Below are 14,217 nucleotides of genomic sequence, written 5' to 3'. Positions count from 1 at the left end.
CGGAGTGCATGGGGGCTGGTGGCAGGTCGCGGGGGTGCCAGGGACGGAGCCTCAGGAGCTCTTGTCTGGGGGACCAGTGACACCTCCAGGCGGAGAAGGATAGTAGTAAGAGGCTGGATGTGTAAGTCCGCAGTTCTAGGGGAAGCTGGGAGCCAGGGATAGAACTGTGGGCGCTATCAGGGTACAGGTGGTATATCTGAGCTCTGAGATAAGGTCATCTACAAAGGGAGGATAAAGAAGAAGGCCAAGGGCTGAGTCCTGGGCTTCTCAATAATTTCAACTCTTGATTAAAGAAACCCTTTTTTTCCTAACAAAATCTTATTTCAAAGCCCAACATGTGAAAAATGCAAATGACGTTGATTGCTCTAGTTGAAGTAGGCCCTAGGATTTGGGGGATCTGGACCCTCACCTCACTGATTTCTCCACTTCTCTGCTGGCCCAGAAGGGAGCCTGGGGGCATAGCTGGTCTGCCAGTTTTCCAGCCTTGCTCTTTACCTCTATTTCCCAACAGTCTTTGGCAGTCTGGCCATTGTATCCTCATTATGTGTGTGAGAGAATAGAGAAGCCAAATGATTTATAATAACTTTATAGCAAGTCAGCAGGGGGAGGCTTCCCTTCTCTGAGTCCCGTCTGTCACCTCTGTGTGCAGGCACAATTCTGCACAGCGCGTGTGGTGAGGGATCCAGACCCGGGAGTTTCTGGGCATGAGGATATATGTTCTGCTTCCTGAGAGTGGAATGAGCTCTTCCATACTTGGGGTGGCCTGGTTAACAGATGGGTGGCCTTGTGTGATGAGAACTCTGTCCTTATTCCTCGGGGAGGGGGGCCACACGGTGCCATCAGCTGTGTGTGAGATGCCATCCGATAGAAGGGCCCAGACCTCTCACCCAATGTGTTACAAATTGCGTGTGGTTTTAACGCCATCTCCCAGATTATGTTCCCCAACACGTGCCTTACAGTGTGATCTTGTGTTAGGGAGGCCATACATGTTTGGTGCTGTTTCTAATAAGGAAACTCATGCGTGTTTCCAGGGAAAATGTATGCCTGCCAGTACTGTGACGCCGTGTTCGCCCAGTCCATTGAACTGTCCCGCCACGTGAGGACCCACACCGGGGACAAGCCATATGTCTGCAGGGACTGTGGCAAGGGCTTCCGGCAAGCCAACGGCCTGTCCATCCACCTGCACACCTTTCACAGTACGTACTGAGATGGCGGCTGTCAGGCACTCAGCACCAGGCCTGGCTCTGAGAAGGCGTGTAACCATCATGACAGAAGTTGTCACTCCACCAGAGCCAGGCCCCATTTGGTGCCTTCCCCTCCTGATTCTCCTGCAAAACTGAGTCCCTCGTTCCTATTTCTAGAAAAATCCTGTTTTAACATGTCATTGTGTAATGTCCGGGCTGTTTCCTTGTCTACTTTTTAGTCCACCTGGCACTGCTTGGCTGACAAAGGCAAATTATGCTTGAAGGAGAGCCTCAGTAATAGACAGGCCATAGAGCAACAGAATATTCCCATTAGGTCCACTGAGCAGCTCTTTACATGCCCCCTCCCTCCCCCATTCATCTTGGAGTCCTACCTGCGTTCCCCATAGGAGCAACCGGACGCTGTCTGAGGTAATGTCTCCCGCCGTGAGTGGTCCCTGCTCAGGCCACCCACCTCCCACCCCGGGAAGCCTACTGCACGGCATTCTGTCCCCTGTGCCCCTGGAGCCACGCAGGGAGTGGGGTCTGCCCCTGCCTGTCTCCCCTTCTACTGGAACTGATACAGACAAAACACACTTCTGTTCAACACACGCACAGGAAGCCAAGGAGAACTCTGTGCGCCCTCATCCTGGCCTCAGGAAATGGCCAGTGTGGTGTCTGGCGGCCACGTCCTGCCTCCCCCAGCAGACTGGTTACAGCGGGAGTGAGCAGCACGGTGCAGCAGGGGGGTTAGGAGCTTGGGCTCTGACAGCACACAGGCCTGCAACTGGACCTTGACCCCACCATTTACTTTCTTGAGACCTTAAACAGATTTCTTTACCTTTCCAAGCCCCGTCTGCCCCTTCTGTAAATGAGGAACAGTAATAATGCCACCACCTTGGATTGCTGTGAGAACTAGTAAGGTATCCCATATAAAGCATGAAGCTCCCTGCCTGACACACAGAAAATGCTCAATAAATGCTAGATAGTATTATTGGTGGCGAAAGCAACCCTCTCAGGTGCCGTTTGTCACCATCAAAGCCTGTCTTTCTGGCATCCCACGCACCCTGCGTGTCTTCTCCCCTTCCTCCCTCCCCACCCATTTCCCACACACCGGTTGCTAGCTGTCAGCAAAAACAGTGCTTCACAAACACGGGCTTTATTATCAGCCAGCCAGCAAAGGACACTGTCAGGGCTCCTATGTGCCCGACATGGGGCTAGACACTGGGCAATGCAGGAGGTATATACAGTGCTGCCCCTTTCCCCCGGAGAGTTCACAGGTCCCCGTATCCAGCTGCAGTAGATTCCCAGATGAGTGATATCTGGCTTAGATCTAGTGCCATAATTTCAGTGTCGTTTCGAACTTTTTAAAGGACATTCTGCTCTAGTCTCCTTTTCCTGGTAGCACTACCTGGGAGCCAGGAGAGGGTGGGACTTAACCAACTGTCAGGATGAAGAGGAGCCCAGAGACTTCCGTGTCTTAGGAAGGGTCATTGGCAGCAGGCCTGGACCGCTCCTTGCCTGTGTCACAGGACCGCGTCATCACTTCACCGTGCCTTCAGAGACCGTGTGGACTGAGATTTCAAGAGCTCATGTCCACAGGGACAGTGGTTAATGACACCGAGTGCTGCCGTGTGTCCATATTCCAGAATTAATTGGACTCCGTGCACACGTAAGATTGGCTAGTAGGCAAAGGATTGTATTATTAAAACGTTCTGCTTTCTGTTGCTCTCAGAAAAAATAAATTGAAGTCTCTTGCCATAGTGATGGCAAATGTATCCTTCATCAGTGCTAGTTCTTATTTTTGAGGCCTCCCTGAAAAGTTGGCATGTCTAGTTAAGTAGGTGGCTCAGAGCACGGCCTTGGGAGTGAGAGCTGGGACTGTCACCCACCTCAGCCATTTCCTGCTTGTGTCCCTGGGTGCTCTCTAAGGCTTGCTTTTCCTAATCTCTAAAATAGGGTGATAATAGATCCCACTCATAGGGTTATTGGAAAGATAGAGTGAGTTTATGTTTGTAAGGCACTTAAAACATGCCTGTCATACAGCACTCATTAAACATCGAAAATGTTTTTATTGTTGAATCTAAGGTGAGGAGGAAGGAAGCATTCTTCCTGTCAGTCATATGCTGACAACAAAGGAAATAGTGAGGCTCTGGGGAGTGTGTTGGAAATCTCTGCAGAAAATGAGAACACTCAGAAATGCCCAGTGCAGGCGGGGGAAGAGCAAGGGCAGTACTCCCTGCCAAGTAGTTAAGTGGAATTGAACTTGTAGGATGTGACGTGAGGAATGGCGATGAACTACTTGGTGCCACAGAGGGGGTTTAGTACAGAAGCCTCAGAGGCATCCCCCGTCCTGGGACAAGACAAAGGTAGGGGGTGGTCACGTGATCGCTGTACGCTTGCGGCTGGTCCTTGGAGTGTGTGGCCGTGCCTGACCTCTGAACAGTCTCGCACCTGGAGCCGTGCAGAGCAGCCGCGTCTCCCTCACAGCTGCCTGTGGTGTTTTTCCCCTCCCTCTCTCCTCACGGATGTCGGTGAAACCAGACATAGAAGATCCGTACGACTGCAAGAAATGCAGGATGAGCTTCCCCACTCTGCAGGACCACCGCAAGCACATCCACGAGGTGCACTCCAAGGAGTACCACCCCTGCCCCACGTGCGGCAAGATCTTCAGTGCCCCTTCCATGCTGGAGCGGCACATGGTGACCCACGTCGGAGGGAAGCCCTTCAGCTGCGGGATCTGCAACAAGGCCTACCAGGTGACCGCGTGCTCCGCCGGGAGCACCGCCTACCCCCCCGCCCCGTCCCCGACCCCCGTTCCCGTCCCTACCCCCAGTCCCCAGCCTGTCCTCCCTTACATCTGCCAGGAGTCCAGAGAGGACGAGGTGGCTGCTGCCATGAAGGATGCAGCTTGTAATTACCCAGATTCGCTAAGGTGATCTGGTCAGAGTAATGCACTTGGGAGCTTTAATTGGAGCCGAGGATTCCTAGACCTCTTCTCTTGGATTTCAGCCCTGTCATGAGCTGAATGCTGCTTTTCCCCTTGGACACTCACACTCCGTGGAGCCTATTGACCCCATGTGTCAAGGGATGTGAGAGTGACAATGGGCTGTGTTAAGATTGCCTGGAGTTACCTTGTTTAGCACAATGACTGGGTTGTTGTTGCTGTTTTTAAACTCATAGGGAAGGGGTCTGCTTTTTCACTGTAGAATTTGGTATGTACTTAAAGGGAAACCCCATATGGAACTAAAAAGAAACCACATATGAGAAACTCAACTCTAAAACTACAGAGAGAAAATGGTTCTTGTGACGTCTGTAGGATTTGGATGTAGGGAGAGAAGCCCAGCAGCTAATTTCAGCTCCACAGACATGGAGAGCTAACTCCACACGTGGTGCTGTGACCACAGAGCTGTGTAAGGCCTCGGCTTGGTCTCTGGGAAAGCCTGGAACTGTAGGGAGAGTGTCCCCGGGCTGCTCTGGAGCCTGGGAAGGAGCAGGGACAGCACATGCTTCTGCTCCAGCGGGCTTCTCTACTGCTTCCCGGGGCCTCTGGGAGGCAGTGAGATACAGCTCAGATGCTCCAGTTGGAAGGCCAGGGTTTGAATCCTGGGCCTGCTGTTTACTAATGATCTGACCTTGGGCAAGTCATTTAACCCCTGTGTGCCTCAGCTTCCACCTCATTAGAAAGATTCTGATGCCTTGCTCATAGGCTTGTTGTGAGGGGTGAGAGTTTCTGAAGGACCAGGCTGTGCCCTGCCCTGTAGTGGCCTCTCAGTAAATACACAGGTGCCTGGTTCCCCCAAACACCAGCCTTTCCCCTCACGTGAGCACTCAGTGTGACGGGTAAGAGTGTGATTCTAGATCCATAAGCTCATTTGTCTCACGAGGGCCTTGGGACCTCTCCAGCTTGCTGGAACCTTCTAAGACTTAACGTTTGCCATATTCCTTGCAGCAATTGTCTGGTTTGTGGTACCACAATCGGACCCACCACCCTGATGTGTTTGCTGCTCAGAACCATCGATCTTCCAAATTCTCGTCACTCCAGTGCAGCTCCTGTGACAAAACCTTTTCCAACACCATTGAACACAAGAAGCACATCAAGGCAGAGCATGCAGGTGAAGTTTGGGTGCCTGGAGACCGCGAGTGGGAGCTGATGAGTGGGAGCGGCTCGATGACAGTGTCCTGGGCTCCAACCCCAAATCCCAGCTTCCAGTGCTGTAGTGTGGTGTGTGTGGCGGTGGCCTTTGTTCTGTCCCGGCACACCTGAAGGAGGCCTCGCCGGCCCATCAGTAACGAAACAGTAGCTTGAGTGGCAGTGGTTCTCAAACCCGGGGGTCTGGAGCACTGTAAGCTCCTACCAGCCCTGAGGGACACTGGTACATTGTGGGGCCTGGGACGGGCAGTGGCTGTAGTGGCAGACAGGCTTGGGCGGAAATCCTGACTCCCGCACGGAGCAGCTGCATGACCTTGGCAAGTGACCTCTCTTTCCTGAGCCGGTTTCCTTCTCTTCAGAAAGTTAATACTGACCGTGCCGGTCAGTCTGAGGATAATCACCACGGTCATGAAGCATCTCCTATGCGCCAGGCACCTGCTAAGCATTGGTGGGCGCTTTCTTATTCCATTCTTGTAGCAGCCCTACTTCCATCCAGGCGGCCTGGCTCCGATCTGGCATTTTGTTTACACTAGACCGCGCTGCTAGCTCATAGCTGTGAGGTTCCTGGCACTTGGTAGACACTTGCTAAGTGTTGGCCATCACCGCCCTCCCCAGCCTGAGAGAGCTATCCTCTGGTTGGTTCCCACCACTTCTTTCCTTGTGTGCTCTGCAGATATGAAGTTCCATGAATGTGACCAGTGTAAGGAGCTCTTCCCCACGCCAGCATTGCTACAAGTTCACATCAAGTGCCAGCATTCAGGTCAGTGCCCCTCGCGAGATGCTCCTGGCCTGGACTGCCTTGGTGCATCTCGTCTCCACCATCCACAGCTGTGCAGTCCTAGGCCAAGTAACCGAACTGACTTGTGCATCAGTCTCCTCATCTATAAAACGGGGACGATTATATTGCTTCCTTCCTTATAGGGTAACTGCAAATTGAATACGTTAGTACATAGAAAACACATAAGGCCTGGCACCCGTGAGCATCCCTCTAGCATGACCTGTGATTATTGTTACTGCCATGTCTCCTCAAATCTAAAATGCTAGTCTTTCATGAACCGTTAAGAAAGAAAAACTGCTGCCAATTAAACTATACTTTATCGTCACTTAGAATTTGCAGGTGATTCTAAGTGCTGTTTTGGACTTAATTTGGCATAGATTGCACACACTCTTGTATGGGTACATCAGAAGGAGAATCACCAGATAAATCATGGTGAGCATCCCGCTTCTCAGAGCAGCTTTCACCTCCGACTGTCGAGGTGCGTGTCATCACACGTGGCGCGGTGACAGGGCACAGGCAGGCCGTGGGTTTGGGTCCCTCAAGCATGACGTGAAACTGGTCTACTTTTGCTGCACTGGGGATGTAGCCGGACATCCACCCCTTACTCATTCCTCCTAAACCATTTGGTTCCTGGGAGTTAAAAACGTGTACCACTCCCGTCTCAGGGATGTTCTTCGAAGCCGTGGGCACGCCCCACAGGTCTTGGTGCTGCCCCTGTCGCCACCCGTGTGTGTGGTCACTGCTAATTTTACATCCAACTGCTGCCTGGCCCGTAGTGGTCCTAAGAGGTCATTGAACCCAGGTCAGAGATGTTAAAGCGTGCCTCTTGGACTTGATGAAGTATGGTGTCGTCAGCATCCTGACCTACAGTTGAGTGAAAGAATGGCCTTCAGCCGAGGCCAAGTCAGTCTGAAGCTAATGCTGACGAAGCTGTGGTTGCCAAGCCCCTTCTTGCATGGGACCTGTTCCTGTATTTGTAATGTTGCCTTATCTTTCCCGAAAAGGATCCCCCAGACTGTAGAAGCTTCAGGTCCCACAGAACCCGAATCTGCCTCTGCACCTCGATCCCGGTTGCTCCTTCCTCTCCCCTGTCCCTGCTCTTGTTTGTCTCAGGGATTCCGTCCAGCTATCCTTTCTGGCCCCCCTCTTCCAGGATCCCAGCCGTTCAAGTGCTTGTACTGTACAGCCACCTTCCGCTTCCCGGGAGCCCTGCAGCACCACGTCACCACGGAGCACTTCAAGCAGTCAGAGAGCACCTTCCCCTGTGAGCTCTGTGGGGAGCTCTTCACCTCCCAGGCCCAGCTGGATGGTCACTTGGAATCTGAACACCCAAAGGTGATGGGCTCTGAACCCCAAGCAGCAGCCTCACAGGTGGTACAGGTGATTGTGGGGCCATCAGATACAAGGGTGCTAACACGGGGTACCTGAGGCTTCTGTGGTGTGGACGCAGCTCTGTCACACCACCCAGCCTTTCTCTTGGGGGCTCCCAGAAGATCCCATTAAGTAATAACATGACCAAGAGGGCCTTGTAGAGGAGTCTCTCTGGTGGACCTCTTACCGAACAGAACAGAACATTCTAGTCTCCTGGCAAGCACCTGCAAATGGCCCCTGGGTAGAGGGAGCCTGGAATGAGAATTTCCAAAAGCAGAACACCTTTGGTTTGTCCTGATTCACATACTTCCCCACCTTCTGCGGAACACCGTAGGTGGGACAGGAACGGCAGGAAGTCTCGGAGAAGGGCTGAGCGCTCTGTTGGGACCCCCTGCCCCTGAAACACTTTGATAGCTCCTCTAGGCTGGGCGCAGGACACTGGGTACATCAGGGCTCCTCACCTTTACCTGGGGGAGAAGCTCGCCTCTTCCTGTCTTCTCCAGAGAGGCTGGGCAGAAAAGGAAAAGAAACACAGTTCTGTGGGTTGTCTGTGGATGGACGGGAGCAGTGCTGTTAACTGATTGGACCACGCCGTTGTCCAGCCCCACAGAGGAGTCCTTGATGAACCATGTTCTCACGGGCCTCTGTGAGAGCAGAGAGCAGGTCAGGTGGGCAGGCTGCAGCGAAGTTCCTGCTGCCATGTCACCCAGAATGGCTGTGCTTTGGTCTTTTTTTATATATAAGGATTCTTGGTAAGATGTCCTTTGAGGAAAAAGGGGGAAAAAAAGGCTTCCATTCCTAAAGAAAAAGAAAGAAAACCAGTTTGAAAACTACTATCCTAGGTGATTTTTGATTAAACATCATAATCCGTCTTCTCACCCCCCACAGCACCATGGGGCTGGACTTGGCTTTCCCCTTCTGCCACTCAGGCCTAGCGCTCTGCTCCCCACCCCTGGCTAGTTCTCAAGGGCCACGGGGGCTGTGCCGTCTGTGGGCTCCCTGGTTTGAAAATACCAGGGGGCACCAAGCTGCCCTGAGTCCCCACAGGTCACAAGCATCAACTTGGAGGTTGTGACGGGAACTGGGTGTGCTTCACCATAGACTGGTTCTCCCTGAGCCATCTTGAGCAGGTGACACAGATTTGGAAGGGGTCTGTGTGGCCTTTGGAGAAGGGCTGCCCACTGGGGAGGCCAAATGAGGGAGTTGATAGAAGTCACATTTCCTCCACTCGTTCCTGCTCCTAAGTTCTGTAATGATATAGCCTCCAAGGAAGGCTCTTCTTCACCTGAGGGCCAGAGACACCACCTTTGGCCAGCCAAGGCTGCTGATAAATCCTTCCATTTCTGTGGTCAGGCCTGAAACTAACCACTTTCAGTAGTCTTCCTTTCACATGTCGCTTAACTCTGCAGTGTGATCCTCAAGACAGGAAAACCCAGTGTAAGAAACTGAGCCGGTATTCACTGGTAGGTAATCATAGAGTCCAGGCACCCTGAGATGGCGTACTGAGCTAAATTATAGCAATTTAGCACACCAGAGTTATTTAAATTGCTTGCCTTCTCTTTTGCATTGCCGGTGTGTTAGACTTGCCTCTTCCCATTAGGTGCGTGTAATTGCTCTCCTCAGGTTAAAACATAAATATCATCATTACAGCATGAGACAAAAACCATGTAAATTCTGGGGAGCTCCCTGTGGACACTGCCTAGACAGCCTCACGGTCTTTCCCTTTCAGGTGATCCAAACCCCAGAGCCGGCAGCCCCGACAGAGCAGGTGATCACTTTGGAGGAGACCCAGCTTGCTGGGTCACAGGTGTTTGTGACGTTGCCAGATTCGCAGACATCTCAGACCAGCTCTGAGCTTGTGGCGGTGACCGTGGAGGATTTGCTAGATGGTACTGTGACCCTGATCTGTGGCGAGGCCAAGTGAGTGGCCGATCATCCCATGGAGGGTCCTGCATTTGCAGCAGAGCGAACATTCCGCGGCTTGCCGTTGGCCCTCCGTCCCTGGCTGTCCTGAGTAGCGAACATCTCAGCCTGCACCAACCAGAGCACTCTCACTTTGTTCTCACAGAACCGACAGTGTTGGGGTCCTGGGCACGGAGACCACTGCCCTCCCCAGGAGACGGACCTACTTCCCACAGGCCTGCTGCCGTGGCCTCTGATGAGCAGTGGGCTGGGAGCTGGTGACCGGGGCACTGGAGAGGTGCTGCAGGCCGGCGGCCTTCAGTGTGCAGCACGGTGGGTAGAGGTGGGCCTGCAGCCCACAGACTGGGCCTTCCAATGGTGCTTGTGCCTCCTGGCCATTTAGAAATGAGAAAAAAGCACCAACACACCATCCAGAGACCCCCCCCGGCTGGAGCACACTTGGCTCCTTCCTCACTGTCATCCTCCCATCCGCTTGGGTGGCCCGGCCCTCTCCTGGTGGCAGGAGGACAGGGAGCAGCGTGTTCACACAGGCTGAGTCCCAGCTCATCAGCACAGTTAGCCCTTGCCCAAACCAAGCCTTGCAGGGTTTCTGCGGGATGCGCTCTGTGTGGGGCCATCCAGCTGCAGACAATCCCTGCCCTTCCAGGGTCTTCTCCACAGTGTTCTCTACCCGAGGGCTGTCCCCGCAGCCTTCCGTGTTCTCCTCAGAGCCGAGACTGTCTTCCCCTCGCTCCAGGGCCTGTGGAGGGCTCACAAACCAGCGCCGGTTGCCAGGGCACCCCGGCTCCTCCCCCCGCCACGGTCTCCCTGTCTTGTGAGCAGCCTGCTGTCCAGTTCCTCCAGGCAGCGCCTGTTACTGCGGGCTAGTGATCCTTTGGTGTCTGAATTTCACAAAGCTTTTTTATCTTCAGTTCCTAAAATCTGGTAATTAATGGTTTGTGGAATCCGTTATGAAGTGCAATTAGATGGATGTAGGTTCCTGCCGTTCGGAGGGAATGACTAGCATTTATCTTCCTTTCCTCGATGCCAGAAGGTCGAAGTCTGCTAGTGCAGTGTTTACACACCGGGCAGGGCTGCCGGCCGCCTGGTGCAGCGTCACCCCTGGCAGTGCGCAACTTCATCACTCACCCTCCAGCTACGGGCCGGCAGAGGACAAGCCCACGCCTTCTTTCCAAGCGCATTTCATGTCACCAGGTACAAGCAGGGGCAAGGGGTCAATTTGGGACACGGTCGGGACTTCCACTGCCTCCGCACACTGCGGCCCGTAGGACAGAAGGCAGGGCCCTGCCACTGCCTGCCGTGGCTGCCGTGGCTGCCGTGGCCGCCGTGGCCGCCGTGGCCGTCTGGCTATGCGCCAGCAGCGAGTTCCAGTGCGGGCCTGCGCACCCAGGCAGCTAACTCCTCCCACCTCCAGTCGCGTCCTCATTTTGATCTGCAAGTCACTTGAGCTTGTCGGCTCAGGGATCTTCCCATTCTGGAGTAAATGAAGTTTTCAAAGGCAAGTCCTCAGAAGCCGAAACCTGACCAGAAGATGGTGCTCAAACCTTGAAGACGTGGCCTCCACACAAAGCCCTCCCTGCTCCTGCCACGGCTGGCTCTTCTTCAGGTGGTGCGGTCCCGGGAGCCGTCAGAGCAGGAGAGCTCTTGATCTGCAAGTGGCAGAATGGCACCAAATCTCCTGTTGGCACCAGCTGAAGCCCTCTGAAAGGGACCAGAGTGGTTCAGCCCAGCGGACAAGGATGCTGGTCGGCTGCGGTGGTTGGGGGTTGCGGGGTCATCAGAATTTCTGCTCGCCGAAAAACAAATAAGAACTGAATTGCTGAGGGCCTGTGGGGGAAAGTGATTTTTCTTTTTCAGAAGTCTTGTGATGAAAGAAAGCTGTAAGTTTTTAAACCAAGTTTCACATCCTTTCAAGTACCGAGAACTTGCTCGGGTTTCCGACAGAGCCCCCGATGGTGGCAGGGCATGCGTTTCCTTCAGAATCGCGGGCCCCACAGCTCGCTTGCTGTGTGGGGCGCACACAGAGAGGTGGGCGCTGTCGTGGATGCGCACTCACCTACCCCGTGGCACAGCCGGCAGGAGGCACGGACACTGTGCTGCCTCCATTCAGGAATGAGGAAAGGTGCGTTCTGAACGTAGCCTTTGCTCTGAGTGGACCTCTGCAAGGGGCTGCCTTGGCAGCGATTTTATAGTGTCACTCCCTAGAGATGCCCAAGTGTGGACTTTATTGTAGGAAGACTTTTCCTAGCTCTGCTTGGCCATTTTGTTCTTTCTTCCCACTGCTGAATGTCTGCCACAGAGGACATTGTCATCGTGCTCTCCTCGGTCCCCCTCACTTGCTTTCTCACAGCAGAGGTGTCTCTGCCTCATTGCCATGGGTGCATCCTGGTGGCCTCCAGGCTGAACCCTGGGGGCATTTGTGGTGGTGTGGAGGATGTGGGCTCCTTGGAACCCCTGCCTGAATATGTCCATTGGGACCCCAGACTTTCTCTGCTCCCAGAGCTCATGAAGCAGCTGGTGAGAAGAGACAGGCTGTCAGATTCCAAGCTGGATTCTAAATCTGTGGGAGTAATGGGGATCGCTTAGGGAACGGGATTTGCCATTCCAGGTAAGTGAGGCAACAGGTAGGAGATTCAAGAGCAGGGGTTGCCAGAGGAACATGGGACTGTCCCAAGGACATGCCAGCACCTGGCCACAGGGGCAGCAGAGGGGCAGAGGCAAAGGCAAAGCTCATGTTTAAAGCCTGTCTCTTCTGTCTCAGAAGCTTTGTGTTTAGAAAACATGGAGCCCAGCGAGTACCAAGGACTGTGCTGTGAATCCTGGGTTCCCCTGGTGATCCAAGGCTTCTCTGTGGAAGCGCTCTGACTCTCCTCTCTCCCCGACCACCGGCATTGGCCCCGTTCCTCAGGGAAGAGCTCTGATGGTCAGGTGCTGAGGGACAAAACGGGGTCCAGTCTGACAGGTGAATGGGGGGAAAGGTCCCCTTCTTTTCTGGTTTAAATAAGTCAGGGATACTCTCAGAATCAAGAAGAAAGATGAGATGGGCCCTAAGAGTTTCTCACCCCAGGTGATGTCACGGTCACCACAGGCTGATGACATATTAATGAAATGGGAGGGCTGTGCCTTTAAATCTCATGTGCCCGAGATCTGTGAATTGCCTAAGGGATGGAAGAAACTGCTAACCTCACATAGACCGGTTCTAGGGGATAAGGAGTGTTTGTATTAAATTGGGGCTAGAAAGCAGGACAATGATGGAGTAATGGCTGAGATGCTTTAATTATTTCTCCCAAAGAAAGAATAGCAGCCTTAGCCCTCTCCACTTGGTCCAGTATTTCCCAGGGACCCGTGGGAGGTAGGGAAAAAATGGGAGTAACAGTAAGATTTGGGGTTGAAGAAGGTATCAGAGGCAAGCTGATGATTGTTTTGTTGCCGTGGAAAACCTTGGGGTTGTAGGACTTGGGCTAGAAGCTCAAAACACAGCCAGAGCTCGGAAACTTCCTGCATGTACAGCTGTGCCTATAAGGACGAGAGAAGCTGCCTGTGCTCTGGGATTACGCTGTTGAGAAAAATTTGAGAAAAATTATCGCCTGGGCTAATTCACATTGTGTCCAAATCATGGAAATGTTCATCGTTTCTCTTCCCAAGGCCAGCCACACCTCCCACCACGGTCGGGACAACCAGCCAGCACCTGATGCTGTGTAAATTAGATTACGAACCATTATTTTCATTTAACTTTTGCACTATTCTATATAAATAAAATATGTACTTTGAAAAAGTTGTGCTGCATGAGTTTCAAACAGACTGTAATGAGACCTGTTTCCTCTTTGGTTCTGGCCAGGGGCACAGCCTTGACCAGGGATTCCTAGGGGCTCTTGTACCTTCAGGCCAGGCCAGCATGGTGGGTGGAGAGGATGCTGTCCTGTCAGGGGGAGGCTCTTCCTGAGAGCCCGCTTGCCCCAGGGAGCAAGTGTGGTGCGGTGTCTCGGAGGCGGGCATGGGTGTGCAGCCTGGGTATATCCGTGCTGTGCCACTTGCTGACCACGTGGCCTTGGGGGAGACACCCTCTCAGCCCCCTCCTCGCAGCTCCCATCTGTAATGGGGAACAGCGCCACACAGAACGGTACGGGGAATTCCAAGGCTGGCTTTAATGAACTTAGTGTTGAGACTGTAATTGTTGGCTAAGTCTTTCATGTGGCGGTCAGCCATTCCCTGCAATTGCTGGTGCTGAGTGGTGTCCATTTCTGCACCTTTGCACTTCTCTTCTCCCTCCCTCCCTCTCCCTCCCCCCTCCCTCCCTCTCTCACTCTGCTTCTGTCTTTGAACCCTCGGGGGACCTTATAACACCCACCACTTTTCATTTATCTCTGGCATCTCAACTGCCCCAAAGCACAAAGTGCTGAGCAGATGAGTATAACATAAGCAGAAACCTTTTGTGGTAAATAGCTGAAAACGTCACGTTGCTGGCAGCCAATGAGGCAACAGAGAGGCAGCACATGGGCAGGATGCACATCATTTCTGCAGGAAGAATCCGCATGAAAGACAAGGGGAAGCACGTCCCAGCTATTCTGTCTGCCAATCCTCTAAGGTTGGGTCAGCCCCGAAGCCGGGGAAAGCAGGGGTGAGGCGGCTCTGTGCTCGAGTCTCCCAGGACCGCCCTGGAGTGGCACGAGTGGACCCTTGTCCAGAGCCCACAGGGCAGAGTACCCCTGCCTACACGGTATCGGAGACAGGCTGGAGCACTCCGTTGTATTGGGAGCAATAATCCTTACAGTGTCCTAGGCAGCCCTGGATAATTGTAACACACCGTGGGG

The 14,217-nt window shown here is 53.3% G+C and overlaps 1 protein-coding gene across 3 annotated transcripts in view; it reads left to right on the top strand.

Moving 5' to 3' along the window:
• ZBTB40 (zinc finger and BTB domain containing 40) overlaps nucleotides 1-13,181 on the top strand; it is a 73,999-nt gene extending 60,818 nt beyond the window's left edge. For 2 of the 3 annotated variants that reach the window (XM_028090802.2, XM_028090804.2), the window contains 6 exons: nucleotides 1,032-1,196; nucleotides 3,726-3,940; nucleotides 5,134-5,296; nucleotides 6,008-6,094; nucleotides 7,266-7,492; nucleotides 9,213-13,181. In XM_028090802.2, the coding sequence (XP_027946603.1) occupies nucleotides 1,032-1,196; nucleotides 3,726-3,940; nucleotides 5,134-5,296; nucleotides 6,008-6,094; nucleotides 7,266-7,492; nucleotides 9,213-9,407 (1,052 nt within the window). In that variant the 3' untranslated portion in view covers nucleotides 9,408-13,181. The remainder of the gene's footprint in view (nucleotides 1-1,031; nucleotides 1,197-3,725; nucleotides 3,941-5,133; nucleotides 5,297-6,007; nucleotides 6,095-7,265; nucleotides 7,493-9,212) is intronic. The other variant, XM_028090803.2, reaches the window with a different exon arrangement.
• Nucleotides 13,182-14,217: the final 1,036 nt, after the last annotated feature.

This window comes from Eumetopias jubatus, unplaced genomic scaffold (genome assembly GCF_037043125.1).
Source record: "Eumetopias jubatus isolate StellerSeaLion01/CBP00866 unplaced genomic scaffold, mEumJub1_p1.0 scaffold_4, whole genome shotgun sequence".
NCBI lineage: Eukaryota > Metazoa > Chordata > Mammalia > Carnivora > Otariidae > Eumetopias > Eumetopias jubatus.
The sequence above is the reverse complement of the archived record's forward strand: the minus strand, read 5'-3'. Positions and strand labels throughout refer to the sequence as shown.